This window comes from Sinocyclocheilus rhinocerous, unplaced genomic scaffold (assembly GCF_001515625.1).
Source record: "Sinocyclocheilus rhinocerous isolate Xijiao unplaced genomic scaffold, SAMN03320098_v1.1 scaffold1, whole genome shotgun sequence".
NCBI lineage: Eukaryota > Metazoa > Chordata > Actinopteri > Cypriniformes > Cyprinidae > Sinocyclocheilus > Sinocyclocheilus rhinocerous.
In genome coordinates, this window is record NW_015638974.1 from 1290094 (window position 1) to 1310762 (window position 20669).

Below are 20669 nucleotides of genomic sequence, written 5' to 3' on the forward strand. Positions count from 1 at the left end.
ACACACACACACACACACACACACACACACAGATGTATACAGACACACACACATACATACACACATACACACACACACACACACATATATAGATGTATACAGACACACACACACACACAGATGTATACACACATACACACAGATGTATACACACATACACACACACACACACACATATATAGATGTATACAGACACACACACACACACAGATGTATACACACATACACACAGATGTATACACACATACACACACACACACACACATATATAGATGTATACAGACACACACACACACACAGATGTATACACACATACACACAGATGTATACACACATACACACACACACACACACATATATAGATGTATACAGACACACACACACACACAGATGTATACACACATACACACAGATGTATACACACATACACACACACACACACACATATATAGATGTATACAGACACACACACACACACACACACATAGATGCTTACAGACACACACACACACACACAGAGACAGACACGCTCACAGACACACACACACACACAGAGACAGACACTCTCTCACACACACACACACACACACACACAGACAGACACACGTAGACACAGATACACACAGACACACACACACACACACACAGAGACAGACACACACACACATACACACAGACACACATACACAGACATATCTCTCTCTATCAGTTAGATATGATTAATTCTTCAATCTAGTTCTTATTAGAAAGTGCAAAATAGAATTTTCCTTATTTTAGTAATTTTTATAATTTTATTATAGATGGGAAGTTAAAAAGTATGGCAAAAAAGAGAGAAATTCTTTAAAAGTAAAGATTTTTTTAAATCTTTTTTTCTTTAAAATCATATTAGGACAGGGAGTAGTTTTTATAATTGAAGAATCACCCATATGCAGGTTTTTGTCTCTTAATACACTCTTTTCTCTGCCTCCTCAGTGAAGTGTGCTCGCAGTGTGCCGGGTTATTTTGCCGAGAGCCTTTACAATGCCATGAAGGTGACGTTTTTATTTTTGTATTTTCCATTTTAATTTTAATTAAAGTTTTAGTAATTTTGTTGTTTAGTTTTTATTTTTTTAATATGTCTATAAAGGTTTTGTTAATTTTAGTTATTTTAGTACATGAAGTTAAACTAAATGAAAGTGAGAAGTAAATAAAATAAGTTTAACTTTTTTATTTTATTTCAGTTAAAGTTTACTTTATTTCAAATAACAAAATGTTTTTATTATTATTATTTTAGTTCTGCAAAGTACTTACCTGTTGCTTTATTTGTGCTTTCCTCCAGCAGGGGGCAGGCACTGATGACCAGAAACTGATCAGGATCATGGTTTCCCGCAGTGAGGTGGACATGATGGATATACGCGCTGAATTCCGCAAGAGGTTTGCAACCTCTCTGCACAAAACGATTCAGGTATACTCATGCTCAGTATTTAGCGATTAACACCTTATACATTTTCTTGTTTGTCCATATCAGCGAAACTGAATCTTCTGTCATCTTTCTCTTAAATGTTTTTCCATTACTGCAGGGTGATACCTCCGGTGACTACCGTAAAGCCCTGCAGCTGCTGTGTGGCGGTGATGATGCATAAACCCTGCCACCCTCTCTGTCTGGGTCACATCCCAGGACTCCCAGCTCAGGGGCAGGTCTGTGGGACGAGGGCCTAGTCCCCTTCTGAACCCAGTTCAGGACAAATTACAAAAACATGACATTCCAAATCATTAGAAGGATCTCTTGTCCAGTTGTGTAAATGCTCTGCATAGCACAGAATGACTTAATTCGAGTAAGCAATAAGCATATTTTGGCATTCATATTTCATGCAATGTGTAATGGATTTAGAGAGAAAAAATATTTTAGTAGAAGCTACAAAAATATGAAGAACAGAGAACAACATAACCATTCTCTGCTTGACTTGATCTATTACAGAAAAAAAGAAAGTCCTAATCATTTCTTTTTAAAGATATTTTTATTATGAAAATATCTATTAACTCAGCTCTATTATAAATAAGACCAAAGACTCATTTGTACTCAATGAAGCAATATTTTATTTTTATTGTTTGTATGCTTACTAACTTCCTTGACATTTCAGTATATAGCCATATAATGTCACAACCAGTCTCATAATTGGCATTATTAGCAAGTTTGTTTACCCACAGCAAATAAAGATTAGCTAAATGTTTGCCCTCTTTAAGGTTATTAATGCTCATTAAAAGCTGAAGAAAAAGGTGCTACTACTAAAATGTTCTAATATTTCATTGCCATGATGTTCATAATAAACACTCATGAAATAAAAGCAAACAGACAATCTCCTGTGTGACTGACCACATAATGATAACTGAGCTGTTTTGACAGCAGTCAGAATTGCTGCACGTTATATGACCTGTTTTCTGATGTGTGGCTTAAAGTATATTTGAGTATATAAAACAATATATAAAATAAAGTGAATATTATGATTTGATGTTCAGGTAATATATATACTGTGTATATATAATAAAATAGAAAAAAATAAAAATATAATTTTTAAATTTATGCTTAAAGCAACTGAATATAGCCTTGTGATGATATTGATATTAAAGGTTAAAACTGATATTTCAAGGTTAAAAAAGCTTAGTTGCTTTAGGTTCAAATAGGCTAAAACTTTATCATTTGAAATTGTAGGCTGCTTTGTTAAAGTGAAAGCTGAATGTGGAAAGTTAAAACGTGAAAGTGAAAAATACTTTGTTTTTTCAATGAATGACTTTTAGTGCGCTGTAGGTCAGTATTGGCCACAGGGAGGCGCTGTAGTCAAAGAATGAACTGTAGAGCAGACACCAAATAGCCTACTGTGTTAAATAATTAAGGAATTAGATGATTAATGCATACCAGTTTGCGACTACATTACATGTAGCTTGTTTATAGATTGATTTTATGATTGTTATATAGTCATTCATGCATATAGTTCAATAGTCAGAAAATGCAATATGCTCTAATAATGGTCCTGTTTATAATAAAGGATCATAATGCCATATACGTTTCCCCTGGCAAGGTACTGTAAGATACATTTCCAGTTAAATTGACAGTCTGCTTGTAATTCTTCCTTGTATCACTAAAGGCATATTGGAGAATGTCCTGCAAGTGTAGACAAGCTTTAATCTCACCTGTCTTCAAAGAAATTGGGGTCATATACAAGAAATTATTTAGTTCTGGTTGTGTATGTGTGCTTTAAAGTTTGTCTGCTGAGTAAGTTTCATGGAGACTAGTTTTGATTTTTACTAGTTTTGATTCTAGACCTTTATGTATGTCACAGCCACCCTCAGCCAATAGAGAGGAGCAGAAGTTGTACTAATAGGTGTGGGATATCGGCCAATAGGACTGTCTGAATTCAGGGGTGGGACTGTCAGGCCACCTCTTGCCACACAAAGGAACAATGAATGTTAAACCCAGCCCACCAAACAAAACACATCTCCCATGTGTCTGCATCTGTGCAGACTACTGTCATGATAAATTAAGGCTGTATGATGGCAGTTTTGAGGTCATGATACAATATATCTGTGTTGTTATGAATGCAGTCGTGACATTTGGAGATGTATATATTCAGTATTTGTGTAAACTTTGTGGATGCCCTCGTGCGTCTGTTTGTTTGTGTGAAGGTAAACCCCTCCTTTTACGGAAATTGTACGACTTTGATCTCTTCCCGCAGCCCAGGTGCAACAGTAGTCATGTAAGAACATGATCTTTGAATGGAAGAGATGAGAACACACTCACGTATTCGCAAATATATGTGTGCTACGAGTCTGTTCCCTTCCAGTGAATGCCTGGGTCTGTTTGAGCTGCAACTTGAATAGACTTGAACCTTCCCTTTACACACAAACACACACACTGATGTCTGACCTGTATTTGATATATGAGAGGTTCACTGTGTTCCTCTCTGACTGTTCTTTTGGCTTGAAGAGATTATAGAATTTATCCGAATGTTAAAAGAGCTCATATATTATATCATAATTCACCTCTGTTCATCTCAATTTTAGTTTGGTTCACTTACATGTTAATACTTTACCAATTTATTTATTTACCAATGTAATTATTTAAGTATGACTCACACTTTGGTTTGGGTCCATAAGATCAAAAGTGACAGTAAAGGCTTTGTTACAAACAAACAATAAACAAACAAACAAACTGCTGTTGTTTTGAACTTTCTATTTGGTCATCAAAAAAATGTATCACAGTTTCAACAAAAATAGTATGCGCTACAACCATATTCAACATTGATAATAATCAGAAATGTTTCTTGAGCACCAAAGCAGCATATTAGAATGATTTCTGAAGGATCATGCGACACTGAAGACTGGAGTAATGATGCTGAAAAAAATTCAGATTTGATCACAGGAATAAATTACAGTTTAAAATATATTCAAATAGAATAAATACTGTTATTGTAATTTGTAATAATATTTCACATATTCATAATGCAAATTTCACAGGCAGACAAGATATATTTAAAGAAATAAAATAAAAATACATCTTGCCAAAATGGCAAGGTCCAAAAACTTGGTCTTGACTGCATGATGACATGATTTTAAACTTTGACCGTTAACTGTGTAGACGTTGGAGTGGAATGTGGTGTGATGTGATCACACAAACTGTAAAGTATCATGTTCACAATCTAAATATTATTTTGGGCGTGTGTGAGAAAGATAGATAGAAAGAAAGACAGCAGTAACTGATATCAGATGTTGAGTATTTCTTATTGGCTGTGGACATGATATGATCCAAAGTGTCAGCCAGTCAGAAAATGTGCTCACGTGTTCTTGTGAATGTGTGGGCAAATAGTCGTAAGATTTATTTGAACTTACAGTCATTCTAACAAATGGTAGTACTCGTATTAGACCCTTGTTAATTTGATGTCAGCATACATCAAGTCGTTGTTTTACTCTATCATAGACAGCAGGTCAAATCTATTTGTCTTCATCATACTGAAGGTTTATACATTTTTATAAATAATGAATATTTAAAAATGTAAATGTGTCAAAAGGTGTCGGGTTGTGAAATAGTAATATAAAAAGTATAGATTTATTAACTTGATAAGAAATTAAATTAAATTATAGGCACCCTAAAGTGAAAATGCTGTCCTCATTTACTCACCCTCATTTTTGGGTGAACTGTTTCTTTAAGAATTATATAAATGTCAAGTCAGTAGGAAGTAAATGTGAACAAGATGTATGCATGTGCTTTCCACTGATCCTCTTTCAATTCAGTGCTGTAACCCTGTGCCGTTTGTGCTTCCGGCTCATCGTGTGCACATCTGCAGCGTGTGCCGTCTTACACATGCCAGACCACCCATTTGAGGATTTATCCCAGAATGGACATTTATGTTCAGCTTTTGTCTGTGTCTGTCTGAGTGCCCATGGGAAACTAAAATGAAAGGAAAAAATGTCATGTAAATGAGTCATTATTTGGCCTTTAGGTGAGAAGAATGAGTTTCATTATGGGTTTAGTTATATAATGTTAAGTGTTTCATACTTCAGTGGGAATGGAACATTTCATGAGATCTTTTGAAGGGCAGGAAAGGTGTGTGTGTGTGTGTGTGACTGAACAAATCTGAGTAGAAGCTGGAAGTTGTCATTGATACTTTGCCTTTATAACAGCATTCTTGGCATTAATGTGTGTGTGTGTGTGTGTGTGTGTGTGTGTGTTTTGCAGGTTCGCTCCTCTATTCCCATAGCGCGTGTGTGCGCGGTGGAGCGCGTGGATAGAATGAGTTTCATTATGGGTTTAGTTATATAATGTTAAGTGTTTCATACTTCAGTGGGAATGGAACATTTCATGAGATCTTTTGAAGGGCAGGAAAGGTGTGTGTGTGTGTGTGTGACTGAACAAATCTGAGTAGAAGCTGGAAGTTGTCATTGATACTTTGCCTTTATAACAGCATTCTTGGCATTAATGTGTGTGTGTGTGTGTGTGTGTGTGTGTGTGTTTTGCAGGTTCTTGCATTTACAGAATGAAATAATGAAATATGGTGATGAAAAATAAAAGTGAGAAATAAACCTGCCATTCACATGTTCAGGGTGTCAATACATGCCTAACACACTGTTATTTTGGTTATGTATTCTATACTGTTCAAAGGTTGGGGTCTGTACTGACCATGATTTGTGAGGTAACTAATACATTCCATTTATATGACATCATATCAACACGTGACAAATCATCCTTTGGGGTCAAAAAGGCAAGGGTTTAAGTCTATAATGTACATTTGTTTTGGAGGCAAAGTAACACTTTGTCACTGTGTATTCTTAATTTGACTTCCTGTCTATGGTTAATATGTAATCTTTTGTGTTGCTTACAGAGGAGATCAAAGCTATCTGGTAATTACAGTTCGAAAAACTTCACCCAGTCATTCTTTTATACAGTCATGAATATATAATTACAAATTATAACACTCTGTATGAGCTGTCATATCACCATAGAAAACTATAGAATAAAACATTGTCACCCAATCAGAGACTTATTACACATAGCTACAGTGCATTAGTGTAAAAGTGTTTTCAAACATGATTTCTAAAAATAATTATTTTAAAAAGGTACCTTTATTCTAAAACACTCTTGTTCCTTTATAAAATAATAAAAATCATATAAAACCGAAACTGTCCAGCCTAATCAATAGCCAAGCCTTTAAACACATATACAGGTCCATCTCAATAAATTAGAATGTCGTGGAAAAGTTAATTTATTTCAGTAATTCAACTCAAATTGTGAAACTCGTGTATTAAATAAATTCAATGCACACAGACTGAAGTAGTTTAAGTCTTTGGTTCTTTTAATTGTGATGATTTTGGCTCACATTTAACAAAAACCCACCAACAAATTAGAATACTTCATAAGACCAACAAAAAAAAATCATCACAATTAAAAGAACCAAAGACTTAAACTACTTCAGTCTGTGTGCATTGAATTTATTTAATACACGAGTTTCACAATTTGAGTTGAATTACTGAAATAAATTAACTTTTCCACGACATTCTAATTTATTGAGATGCACCTGTACAGTAGGCACATTTCCAAAGACTGTGTGTAAGACTGGATGTGAAACTGATGAAAGGAACAGCACACACTGTGAAGTGTAATATGTGAGGTGCATCACACACACACAAAAAATGTCCCCACAAGGTCAAAATTTGCTGGTATTACTGTCCTTGTGGGGATATTTGGTCTCCATAACATAGGGAATACCAGTACACACACACATCACACACACACACACAGAGAGAGAGAGAGAGAGACCTGTTTGGAATCTATGGTTATCTTATCTCTTCTGTTGCTCCACAGACAATGAAAGTGAGTGAGTGAGTGAGTGAGTGAGTGTGTGTGTGAGTGAGTGAGTGAGTGAGTGAGTGAGTGGGAGTGTGTGGGAGGGTTTTTAGAATATTAGGTTCTGACAACTTCCTCAAAAGCTTTCCAGGAATAGGAAGGTTCTTATGGTTAAACTTAGGATACGGTTTATCTCCTGTTAGGCTCATCTTTTGCTATATCTTTGCGTGGTTTTAATTTATATCACTTCAAAATCCCCAAATAAAAATGCAGTATTTGTTAAGCATCTCTGCCTCAAAGCTGTATTTTAAAAATCAAGCTTGTATTGTAATAAAATATCTTATGGCCATTTCACAAGAACAGGGTAATACCTCTTAACACAGATACATACACATATTTATTTTGCATGTCATAAATAGATACAATGCAATACAATGGGTGTCATGTATTTTACAGTAGACTGAAGAAAATAATGTACATTTGCTGAAAACGTTTAACATGGATATGAAAACGAGATGATTATGAAGATGATAGTGAGGATGAAGCATCATCCAATTTATTATTATTATTATTATGAGAAATAATTTAGCTGTTAAAGCACAAAATTGAAAATGATTTAAAGGGCCTATCTTGCCCCTTGTTAAAATCAAACTCATTGAATTATATATAAAACAACTGATTTATGATAATCATGAAATTTATTCTAACAACAAAAAGCCACTGGGGTCCTTCAGTCACCGAGGAGGTCATCGTACCCTAAGGGTCTACTGAAACTTTTCACTTCAAAGTAAAAACATCATATTTACTTTGCCTAAATCCCTCAAATGCTCTTTTAATAAATATAAATAAAAAGTTTTAATATCCAACATAATATAAATAGACATCTCACTATTCTCCAATGAAATGCCAACATTAAAAACTGTATACGCATTGAATAAATGTCTTAAGATTAAATTTTGTGCCACTATGGTCAAGGCAAAAACTACTACTAAAGTGGTGGGAACGAATACTCCATTTTGGCATCTTGATCCACCTTCCCAAATGTCAGAATGAGAACAGTGCATTTTTCTGTGTTTACAATAAAATACGTGATGTTTTACACCTTAAACAGAACTATCAGTAGTTTCCAATAACAAAAGTACCGAGAAACGTTTATGATACACATGCTCAGCAGTCTCCGCTCTGGATTATAGTAAAGACAAACGCGCAGAGACTCGCCCAGGAATCTCCGCACATCTCTTTGGCGACCTCGCTGTGGTCAGTGCGCTCCGTGCACTGGCGCGTTGTGTTCGTGGTTGTCGGTGTTTTCTCTGTGGGGGGTTTCTCTTGTGACGTTTCGATGAGTTTGAAATGCGCGTCCAGCGGCGCACGCTTACAGATGCCCGCGCGGATCAGTGCGCGAGGATCCGCGCAAAGTTTCTTCTGCCTTCTAACCGATTTAGCGATCTGTTTCCAATAGCCCAAGGGATTAGACCCATATTCGGTGCACGTCGCGGGCTTGGCAGTGTATTTACAGCTGAATCCATCCTCGTTTCCACGCTTACATGTAACAGTCATGGTGTAGTTGTCCTCTCCGCGCGCCACCCACAAGCACTGCGCCTTGCTCTTGGTTTTAAACAATCCTTTGTGTACGGAAATGTTCTTATCACCTCGGCTCTCCAGCCTCCTTCCTTTCCTCCTCGCTCCTCTAATGCTGTCAGCAGCGAAGGTGAGCTGTGAAAGACACGCGAGGAACAGCAGGAGCGCGACAGTCCCACGGAGAGACATTTCCTTCAGTGACGCAACGATCTAAGACATATTAATTATGAGATTAAACACGATCATTTGTTTGTAATTTTTTACCTTTCAAAAGATGCAATATGGTTATAGTTAATAGTTAATCTCTTCTTATAAGTACTTTGATTTACACCAAAAAGTTAATTGATCTTACCGATAAGAGTTATTAGTGATGAGTGTGATGAGATTCCCTGACTAGTAGTTTACGGCAAAATGAACTCACTCGACGTATTTATATGTCAAGTGACACACCCACTTACTACTGAACAATCAGATTCTCTCACAGGAGAAAAGCCCTTTAATGAGCTCTGGCACATGCAGGAATCCACTGCCTGCGTCATTCATACATTTGCATTTTTAGAGGGGGCTGAACTAAAAGCTAGGAATTACATAGCTGTCATGGGCCTGAGGGGTTTTTTAACCCTTGGAAATCCTTTCTAATTTTTGGAAATGTTCAGGTACAAAAGGTTGGGTACTGCAGCTGTAAAACTGATTTAAATATATTTAAATATAAATAATGGATGCTAATAATTTAATAAAATACATGATCATTGCAATTTGCATGTAAATACCACACTTCTGTCAGGACCGCTATCATCAAAGATGATTGACAATTAGCATACAGTTTGGATTGGCGGTATGGTTCTGTTCTGGGCAAGAACTCCCTGCGCATCCATGCAGCCTAGCATGGATGAGAGCAGGGAGAGCAGCAATAACCCCCCAGGGTAAACAGAACAGAACCAACATAAATGTATTGCAGATATCGTTAAAGTTCAATAATGTTATGTACACATTTTAAAATTAGTCTGATTCAAAGGAGAATCAGAAGGCTGAATCCCGACTGACAGAGGAGGAGTTGGGGATGGAGGAGGGTAATTAGCTACGCTTGATTATTATTCTTATGAGCAAATTTTTTCAGTGTATGACTTCAGAAGACTTAATAATGCCTCAATATATGGCAAATAAGTTGTATGGATCACTTTTATTCTTTTTTCCCCCGTCCTCATTAATTGTAGAAATTATAAGTGCAGTTTAGACATATCAAAATATCTTAAATGTGAAAATCATATGTTTGGAATGCCATGATTAAATGACCATTTTAAATTTTGCCTGTCCTTTAAGAGGGTTTGCACCTGACTATCTTGATGTTTGTCTTTGTGACTGTGACTTTCTCTGGTGACCTTATTCTGATCCAGTGTACTTTCCGTCGCTCTCTCTATAATTCTCCTGAGGTAGATGGGGATCAGCTGAAAGTCAGCTGATGCGAGCTTGACTGACATGACCTGCCAGAACTAACGCTACGCTAGATTTTAGTTCACAATTATGAAATAATCCGTTTGACATTTTTGGCCTCTAGCAGAGGAGGAGACAGGCAGATAGCAGCAGAAGTAAGAGGGGCCAGCAAAAGTTATTCATTCTCTCCAAAGTGCATGAATGTGTGGGATTTTTTTGGGTGCAGGCGCTTCCAAGCAGTTGGTCCCCGGGGCCTCACAAGATCAAAACCTGTTCCTGAATTCCATGTATGTGATTAGACATGCTATAGGGCTGCATATACTTAACACCATTATGCTTGTGTACCATGTCCTGGTGTGTAAAAATGTTTTGTTAATGGGTCATTGTGAGTGTGCACTCATGTGGTAGGGGTCCCTCTCATTGTGTCTTCATGGCCTAATTTCATAGCTGAATCGCCACTCTCTATATCAGTTTAATGTGCTTTATTAACTGTTCCTATTGCATCTGCAGCCTATCTGCACACTATTAGTGTAAAATAAGTATTAGTAAACCTACAGTTGTGCAAAGACCCTCTATTTGTCTTCTTGAGGTGTTGTGCATCTAGTAACTTGAGGAATGTTAACTGGAGCTTAATGAATTTAGGTCACTTTTGAGGGAAAGGCGGTTAGAAATGGGGTACAGAGAGACAGAACACTGGACTGAGACGGTTAAAAATTTATTTGTATTTGTATATTTATATATTGTCTTCACAGGTGTTTATGCCATGGTTTTATATATATATATAATGCTACTAAATAACACTCGTTTGCACCAAGTCTTTACATTCACATGTTTTTGCATGGGATGTGCATCCTGGAGTTTTGTTTCAGTTATGAACAATGAGTCTTTCATGGAAGTCCAATTTCCTTGTTCTTCTTCATTACTTATTTACCAAGGGATCAAGTGATGAAGAGAATTTTTTACAACCAAGGAATATTTCTTTATTGTTACAACAAAGTTTAAGCGTTGGTTATCACTCATGAAATGATCTCACACACACTCTGATAAAGCTATGTTTGTGTTAATGATTGTGAGTGTGATGTTTTTTACAGAAACTGCATGTGAATGTGTCTGGTGGAGAATCAAGCTCATGAATCTGGTGCTTGGTGCTTATTGATTTTGTGACCATTGCTCCACTATGACCCATTTTACAGGAAGGGTCTGGGCTGTGAGGTTCCAGGTGTTTGCAAATTTGCTTTGTTACACAGAAAATATATGAATATTTTGAATAATAATATTAGTGACCATGCTAAATGATATAGTATTATAAAAAATTAATGAAGTGGCACTTAAGGCAGAAAATACTGTGCAACATAGAGCATGAGTTGCGTCTGGAGGGTGTGTTCGTGTTAGGCATGGGGTGTCAGCTTCCAGCTGTGCAACATATTCAGAACATAACACTTTGATTACAGGGATCTAGAGGATGCTAAATGATATAGTATTATAAAAATTAATGAAGTGGCACTTGAGCCTTAATTAATGAAGTGGCACTTAAGGCAGAAAATACTGTGCAACATAGAGCATGAGTTGCGTCTGGAGGGTGTGTTCGTGTTAGGCATGGGGTGTCAGCTTCCAGCTGTGCAACATATTCAGAACATAACACTTTGATTACAGGGATCTAGAGGGATTTGAGCTCTTTGTAATACAAATACATGCATTCTTCTTTCTTTTGGTTAAATGTTTGCAGAGAACTTATAGAATACACTATAGCCTATGTATAAAAAAGGCAGTGTGACATTTAGAAATTCCAGTCTGTCTTTGTAGCTAGGGTTTAAGTTTTGGCTGGTTAGCATGGCCCCATTAGCCCCTGCTATAGCAGATGAACTAAAGTGATAATCCACTCAAAAATACAAATTCTGAATTCATCATTTACTCACCCTTATGTCATTCTAATATCTTTCTTCTGCTGTTTTGGTTCCCATTGACTTCCATTGTAGTTTTTGTCCATACAGTGGAAGTCAATGGGAACCAAAACTGTTTCGTTTTGTAAACATTTAATTTGAGTCTTTTTAAATGACATGTAATATTGCCCCCTAGTGGTGTTGATGTGCTCTGACATGTCGTGTGAAACAAAAATCATACTTGTTTCAGGTTGGGTTTGGAACTTCCCATATTCTACAGATTTCTGATCATATTTAATGACTTTTGATTTTTGTTTATTAATATTTATTTAGTAGAATCTTTGCTAATCAGATTACATCAGCTCAGATTATAATTGTTTTCTGAAAATAAATTAGTTGTAAATTAATGTGTAACTATTTGAGAATGTGAGATTCAGATTTAGGTTTCTTGAGACCAGCAAGCAAATAAATAAATAAATAAATACTAAATAAAATAAATAAATTAAATTAAAACAATGATTGTGTTCAGACACCATACACAGAGAATTAAGAAATATGAAATATTTTAATTAAACATGTTACAAATTTCTTTCTTTCATTCCTGTTGTTCCTGCACCTACATTGACTCGCATAGAAAAACACACATAACCAGTCATAACCACACACACACACACACACACACAGAGACAGACAGACAGAGAGCCCTGGTCTCTGGAGGAAACACTTGGCCGGTGGTCAGACAATCTAAAAGTCTCTGACACTGTTAACCTACAGAGAGAAGAAAATGGATCAAAAGATAAAAATGTGAACACTAATGGATAGAAATCATTTTTTTACTTCTGCAACAAATTTTATTTGAGCTATTTTGGAAAAGTGTGGAGGTGTAACATAAATATCTTCTTCAAATTTGGTTAGGCGGGTATTGGATATGGGTGTTAAGCAGCAGTTGATGATTCATTGAGTTAGCTTTGTGTCTAACCCTATTTCGGTTTGCTTTCCACTGCAAACTTTTCATACTAAAAAGCTTCTGAATTACAGTATTACATCTCCTGAATACACTGTACTAGTCTTGTACTAGTCCTCAAGCCAAAGTTAACAATTACAGGAGTTAGTTTTATGTAAAATACCTGCAGTTTGTACATCAGAGTGATGTAGCTAGTTAATTTACGCTACAGTCAGATGCAGTAGTAGATCTTTCTTACACATGATTTAGAGTTAAGTTTCCACATAAGCACTGATTGGTTATTCACTATAAAATGATGTGCTTACCAGAGGTTTTGATTAATTAATTCTGGAACCAGTTAATGAAGTATGCGCAGACGCCCTGGAGACTCTTCCAGCAGTATTCCTCTGCCATCTTGGTTGCTTGACTCTCCTCCGCCACGGTGGGTCTCGCTGTGATGGTCTTTACAGGTTTACGTGGTGGAACAGGCTTGGAAACGGCGGGCTTGACTGGTTTGGAGGCTGGTTTGGCTGGTTGTTGGGGTTTAGGCTGCTGCTTTTGGCTGGGAGGTTTGGTAGGCGTGATGCTGGACTTGACCTGCTGCTGTTGCTTTTGCTGGTTCTGAGAAGCTTGGGTCAGTTTGGGGAAGGAGATTTTGGGCCAAGAGGCATGGAACACCATTTGGACCTCATCCGAAGCAGAGCGGCACATGTGCGGCTTGTAAACCTGTGGTCCCTGGCAGGCGTTCTGGAGCTTCCTCATGTCCCACATGATCTGAGTGAAGTAGTGCCGAGGGTTGTTGTTATACGCTCTGCAGAGGTTAGGCTTGCCTAGGAAATCGCACCAGTACGACTTGCCCTTGCTCTTGCAGGAGACACGCAGCTTGGTGAAGTTGGTCTGGCCGGAGATCACCATGGCGCAGCTATCTTTTGCTTTGGTGTTGAAACGAATGGGCTCATCCCAGATGCTTCCTTTCGGCTGCTGCTGTCGACTGTTTTGGGTGCTTTCGATGTGGTTGATGCTGTTCGCCTGGTTACTGCTGTTCTGAGCCTGAGCATTGATGGCCCAAATGAAACAGACCAGAAGGACAGCGGCACTGCATACGGCTCTCATGATGGAGGTGTAGAAGAGACTGAGCAGAAGGTGTTGGAGGTGCAGGCTGGCTTTATAAATACAAGTCCCACAAAGGGGTCTTTAAGCAGGGCAAAGTGCACACATCCCTCCAGACTGGTGGGCCTCTAGTCTCCAGTCTAGAGCTGCCTGAAAGAACTAATTGTAGGAATCTTTGGAGAAGTGTGTGTGTGCACTTTAGTCTAGATGGGATCGGTGTGTAAGTGATTTTGAGACTGCATGAGTGTGAAAAAGAAAAGCCCGGTCTAGTTTTGTGTGGCATGATATTTGCAACCCAGTCTCATGGGAAAACATAATGAACAACATGAACAAAATCACATGGTACGTAATAAAAACTCAAAATTTTTAGGTAAACATAAGTGTGAAGGTCCACCCCTGAACTTAAACATCACTGGGGCGTAAGCAGATCGTACAAAAATGTTCAAATGAGATCTTACGAAATAATTCTTAAGAATTATCCACGAAAACATAAAGTCATGTTTTGTGTTTTGTGTAGATGGTTTTGTGGTTCATTTCTTCGTTGAGTGTGTGTTGATGGTTTGAGGGGAAGGACATCGGTGTGGTTACATTCATGGTCTTCGTTATATAATCATACATGCGAACATAAGTGGGCTATTGACTATTGATGTGAACAAGGAGAGTAATTCACCTGGAACCCATTTGTTTTGTCAACTTCAACCAATGTGGTTAACGTCTGGTTTACGTGAAGTACAACATGTACTCTTCTGACATGGTTTATGAGGAGTCATGGGGAATTTTCATTTGTAAACATCTACTTTTAGCTACTGCAAAGATCAGCTATGTAAACATTGGAAATCATGAAACAGTGGTAGAATAAAAGACAGTGTGTATAGACATTTTTGTGCATTTGTGTGCTTCACAAATTGTCTTAAAGAATACATACATGCTGTAAAATTCACATTTCTGTACATTAACTGCATGTGTAGCTTTCTACACTTCAAATCAACTCTTTTAGCACAACTCAAGGCATATATATATTTATTTTATTTTATTTATTTAGTCATTTAGCAGGCCATTAATACCTATATATATATACACACACACACACACACACACAAAATGTGAGTGTGTTCTTTCTGATTCTGGAAATCATACACTTAGAACAGCAATCAAAAACTAAACAGTGCTTATTAATTAAATACAAATTGATACAGATGTACTTAATACACTCTAAAAAATGCTGGGTTAAATACAACCCAGTGCTGGGTAAAATAGGGACAAACCCAGCAATTGGGTTAAATGTTTAACCCAACCTTCTGGGTAGTAACCTAACCGCTGGGTCAAAACAACCCAATTGCTGGGTTTGTCCCTATTTTACCCAGCATTTTTTAGAGTGTAAAGCGAGGAATCATGCACTGAGAGAAAAAGAAAATGTTGAAGAGTGAAGGCAGTGAAGAGTAGACAATTAGTAGAATTGAGTGATTTGGGCTTCCATATTTAGGAGACTTAAAAAAAGGGCAGGACCTTCAGAAGATCTCAGGATGTCAAAATATTACACGTTTAAATCCTGCTTTCCTTGATTTTATCGTTTTCTAGCAGTAAACCTTAAATAAACATCAATTATAGTCTTAAAAATATATTAAAATGATATATGTCGATTGACAAAAAATAAATAGCATTTTAAAAATGTACGTACACACGTTTTTAGGGCTAATGAAACCTCAGCAGTAGGGCCTTTGAATAACAAGCTAACAATAAACAAAACGTACTAGTATAATTCCTAAATGTTTGCATTGAATTACCATTTTCACCATCTCTCTTGGAAAGCTGCCATTCAAAGAACCAGTGTCATTAGAACTCGTCACTTCCGCACTCAGTGTGTACCTGTAACCATAGAGACGAAACAGGAAGTGTTATCCGCGCTGTTTGTTGAATTAGAATAAAGCGTAGACGAAAACATTAAACCTTTACGTTTCACAGTCGAGGACGTTCAAAAGCGATGGATTCGGTACTTCTGCTTGGAGAAGCCGAAGGTTATATTCAGAGTCTGGAGAAGATGGCATTGCGCGATATCGGAAGTCCAAGGTAAGTTACGTGAATATCTAATATAAAAGTAATGGTACACTAAGATAAAGAGGTTCATCTAAAGTATACCGATGGCATTCCGTCTGTGTTTTTGTTGTAAAGGTGGTTTCGCCAACATGAGTACATTGAGAAGCTGAATATGCAAGCTATTCTGAATGCCAGTGCCAATCAGGAGGAATTCATAAAAGACCACTTTGTTTCTCTTGGAAAGGTAATTATTTTATTCAGCAAGGTCGCATTAAATTTGATGAAAAGTGACAGTATAGACGTTTATAATTTTACGAAGGATTTCAATTTCAAATACTGTTCTTTTTACATTTCTATTAATCAAAGAATCCTGAAAAAAAGGTATTTCGGTTTCCACAAAAAAATTATATATAAGTTATATATATAAGAAATGTCTCTTGGCTAGCAAATCAGCATATTAAAGGATCACGTGACACTGAAGACTGGAGTAATGATGCTGAAAATAATGGTTTACCGCCACTATAATAAACTAATTTTAATGCATTTAAATGGAAAACAACTACTTTAAAATAATTTTAAAAATATATATATATCACATTACTGTTTTTACTGTATTTTTGATCAAATAAATGCAAACTTAGTAAGCAAAAACATTTTTAAAAATTCTAACGACTCCAATTTTTTAAACGGTAAAGTATTGCTTAATCATCGATTAACTTTCCCACTGGCACATCTTACCATGCTTTCACAAATATGATGTAAAAAAGCAGTTTTTTTAGCATACAGAGCATGCTGTTGTTGGACTTCTTCCAGATACCCACACTGGTGCATGCAATGATTCTTACAGAAGTCTGGAAACATAAAGTGTTTCCCATAATTTGCAAACTCCAGGACTTTAAGCCAAAGAGCACATTTCTTCTCTACATGGTGGTAAGTGGCCTCAGCTTCAAATGACCAGGTTTTCCAAACCATGCCAGGCTATAATACATTTTCCTCCAGTCTCTTTGGGTCATTGCATTTTCTCCTAATTTCAGATTCACCATGAAGCTACCATCATAAACCTGCTGGAAACAATTATGTACCACAAGGTAAGCACATCTTTTCTGAGATGTAGATTTTTATATATCTGAATGTGAAAAAAAAAAAAAAAATGCAACAAAAGTAGATAGTCGAAAAAACTAAGACCACATTCTAATATGATAGCAATATAAAAATGGCTAAATGTTGATGTGTGTGTTGCAGGAGTCCAGCGAGGCTGCTTGTGATAGTGTACTTGATTTACTGGATTACTGTCATCGCAAACTCACACTGCTGGCGGGACGCTCAGTTTCTGGACAGATCCCAACGGAGGACCGAATTACACACGCACAGCTGTCAGACACGGCATCTGTACAGGTGAAGATCACTTTTTGAGCATTACAGCAAAATGTAATTTTAACTCATTATCATTAGCATCATTTACATTACATTTACTTGTACTTGTACACTGTACACTGTTTCTTGCAGGATCTGCAAAGGCAAAGTGACATGTTAGAGTTTGAAATCTCTGTCAAGGCTCTGTCAGTATTGTGCTACATCACCGATCACATTGAGAGGTATTTAAGATACTGGTTATTTTTTTAAAGAGACAATATTAAAGGAATAGTTCACCCAAGAATGAAAATGTGCTGAATATTTACTCCATCCAACATGTAGATGAGTTTGTTTCTTCTCTGTAAGAGATTTGGAGAAATTTAGCTTTACATCACTTGCTCACCATTGGATCCTCTGCCGTGAATGGGTGCCGTCAGAATGAGAGTCCAACAACTAATCCACACAACTTTAGTCGATCAGTTAACATCTTGTGAAGTGAAAAGCACTGTTGGCTTCAAACCATTTAACTTTCGGCTAAATTACAAGATCTCTATTCATAATATTGCTTTTTCTAGTGAAAATGTTGTCTTGTCTGAATCAGGAGAGATATATGCACAGGTCAAGCTCTGTTTACAAGTGAAAACAGTCCAAAACAGTTCTGAACAAATATGTGGGTGGATTTTGAAGTTTTTTTTACTGGAGGAAGCATTATTATGGATTATGGACTCCATAATAACACTTCCTAGTATTTAGGCCAGAAGTGATGGTTTGAAGTTAAAAACGTCTTAATGATGGATTTGTTTCTTACAAACCTGCTGCTTTTCACTTCACAAGATGTTAACTGATGGAGTGGAGTGGTGTGGTGTGGATTACTTGTGGATTATTGTGATGTTTTTATCAGCTGTTCATTCTGACGGCACCCATTCACTGCAGAGCATCCATTGGTGAGCAAGTGATGCAATGCTACATTTCTCCAAATCTCCAAAATCAGTTGTAAAACAAATGCCTAGTACTGAATGTTGAAATATCCCCTTTTAATGTAGTTTGAGTTTGAGTGTGCTCTCGAGGATGCTGTGCACTCATAATATGCCCTGTGTGCTGGTACAATTGGTGAAAAATTGCCCCTGGAACAGAGGTTAGTCTTTCAGTTGTATTGTGTTTTAAGCATGTGTTATATTGTCACAAAATGGCTGTACAAAGCATATGAGGATGAAGAAAATCAGCAAAAACAGTCTTTAATCCAATAAATCCAACAGGCAAGGAAAACTCAGGAAACATAATACAACAACCACTTAACATAGGCGAGAACAGACCAAGAACTGGGGAAAACTAAGGGCTTAAATACTAAGGGAGAACTGACAAGATAATTAACAGAACAGGTGAATGTAATCATTAATCAGACACACTGAGAACACATTGAAACAGAAAGCTGAACATAACCCCACCTTACATATGTATAAATCAAATTACAGAACAGCTTTACACAGTGTCTCATAGGAGTAGATCAAATGTTTCCATGAGCAGCACGTTTATCAGGAAATATGCTCAAAGTGGTACAACATTTTATTAACGAAATTCATGTTCTCAGTTGCATGCTGGAATTACCATATTTTTAGTAATTTCTAAGCCTGCTTAAATCTATTCAAACACCTCCATAGACTTACATTAGAAAAGGGAAAAGAGTTTATCAGTAACATTTTTGACTGCATAGTCTAGTCTTTTTCTCTGGTGTAGGAACACTGGAGAAATACACAGAGGGGAAGTGGAGAACCGTCCGGCCTGAAGATCAGCTAAAGCTGAGTAAACATGACGGCCAGGTGTGGATGGCTTTACTGAACCTGCTACTCAAACCAGACTGCCAAAGGAAATATGATTTCAATAGCTTTAACAAAACACAGCTCTTAAAGGTAAGACTTTACATGGGGCAAAAGTTGTTTTTTAAATATCTATCTATCTATCTATCTATCTATCTATCTGTGTTCTGTGACACCATATCTTATTCATTCAATATCAGTGATCTATCATTATTATTCTTTCAATGCAGCTTCGTGGGTTTTTGACAGACGTTGTTATAGATCAGTTACCGAATCTACTTGATCTCAGGCATTTTCTCAGTCAACTTACTGTCACAGATCCAGCGGCCCCTAAAAAAGATCTCATCTTGGAGCAGGTATTCCAGCAAACACACACCCATATACTACCATTCAAAAGTTTGGGGTCGGTAAGATTTTTTTTTTAAAGAAGTTAATATTTTTATGTAGCAAGGTTGCATTAAAATGATCAAAAGTGACAGTAATTACATTCATAATATTACAAAATATTTTTTTTTTATTTCAAATAAATGCTGTTTCGTTTCAAATAAACATCATTTTCATTCGTTTAGGTGCCAGAGATATGGAATAATATTGTAACGGAGAACAGCAGCAAGTGGAAAGCCATTGCTAAATACCAAGTGACACATGTTTTCAACCCCTCTGAAAGTGAATTAAGAGAGCAAGCTAGCAGGTGAGATGTGATGTCTATTTGTAAATGTCTTTCATAAGGGATGAAGTGATGAGGAGCAGTTATAAAATGTCGTTTTAACAGTATGCATATATACTGTATAACTGTTTATTTGCACCCTTCTGATCAGGTTGGCTCAAACATATAATCTAGATGTGATGGAGAATCTAATCCCAGACAAACCCAAGTGTGGAGACTGTGGAAGAGTGGGTGCAAAACGCTGCTCCCGCTGTCAGGGAGAGTGGTATTGCAACAGGTATAACAACACATGGGCCAAAATGATTCACTTTTTCAGATTTAACCCTATAAGTGAATAATAAGTTCTTAAACGGGTCATATGATGCTGCTAAAAAGAACATTATTTTGTGTATTTGGTGTAATAAAATGTGTTTATGTGGTTTAAGGTTAAAAAAACACATTATTTTCCACATACTGTACATTATTGTTTCTCCTCTATGCCCCGCCTTTCTGAAACACGTCGATTTTTACAAAGCTCATCGGTCTGAAAAAAGCGAGGTGTGCT

General features: G+C 36.8%; 4 protein-coding genes across 5 annotated transcripts in view; 2 read left to right on the forward strand and 2 right to left on the reverse strand.

Moving 5' to 3' along the window:
- LOC107750439 (annexin A5-like) overlaps positions 1–2329 on the forward strand; it is a 9325-nt gene extending 6996 nt beyond the window's left edge. Inside the window, exons 12-14 of one of the 2 annotated variants that reach the window (XM_016565808.1) lie at positions 973–1031; positions 1319–1444; positions 1560–2329. In XM_016565808.1, coding sequence (XP_016421294.1) covers positions 973–1031; positions 1319–1444; positions 1560–1622 — 248 coding nt within the window. In that variant the 3' untranslated portion in view covers positions 1623–2329. The remainder of the gene's footprint in view (positions 1–972; positions 1032–1318; positions 1445–1559) is intronic. The other variant, XM_016565809.1, reaches the window with a different exon arrangement.
- A 5469-nt stretch (positions 2330–7798) lies between these two features.
- On the reverse strand, positions 7799–9285 carry LOC107750442 (fibroblast growth factor-binding protein 1-like). Its single transcript, XM_016565811.1, has 2 exons — positions 9246–9285; positions 7799–9103 (listed from the first exon to the last, which is right to left on the reverse strand). Exon 2 carries the CDS (start codon positions 9080–9082, stop codon positions 8483–8485), a length of 600 nt encoding a protein of 199 aa, XP_016421297.1. The 5' UTR covers positions 9083–9103; positions 9246–9285; the 3' UTR covers positions 7799–8482.
- Positions 9286–13489: 4204 nt separating this feature from the next.
- Positions 13490–16053, reverse strand: LOC107750470 (fibroblast growth factor-binding protein 2-like). The gene is given in 3 exon segments (XM_016565837.1): positions 13490–14284; positions 14287–14385; positions 16042–16053. Coding segments are annotated over 3 exon segments (906 nt in total).
- Positions 16054–16132: 79 nt separating this feature from the next.
- Positions 16133–20669, forward strand: part of LOC107750441 (zinc finger, MYND-type containing 10) — a 6184-nt gene continuing 1647 nt past the window's right edge. Inside the window, exons 1-11 of the mRNA XM_016565810.1 lie at positions 16133–16324; positions 16427–16535; positions 17105–17221; positions 17326–17379; positions 17534–17686; positions 17798–17886; positions 18688–18779; positions 19379–19551; positions 19689–19814; positions 20028–20149; positions 20277–20402. Coding sequence (XP_016421296.1) covers positions 16239–16324; positions 16427–16535; positions 17105–17221; positions 17326–17379; positions 17534–17686; positions 17798–17886; positions 18688–18779; positions 19379–19551; positions 19689–19814; positions 20028–20149; positions 20277–20402 — 1247 coding nt within the window. The 5' untranslated portion in view covers positions 16133–16238. The remainder of the gene's footprint in view (positions 16325–16426; positions 16536–17104; positions 17222–17325; positions 17380–17533; positions 17687–17797; positions 17887–18687; positions 18780–19378; positions 19552–19688; positions 19815–20027; positions 20150–20276; positions 20403–20669) is intronic.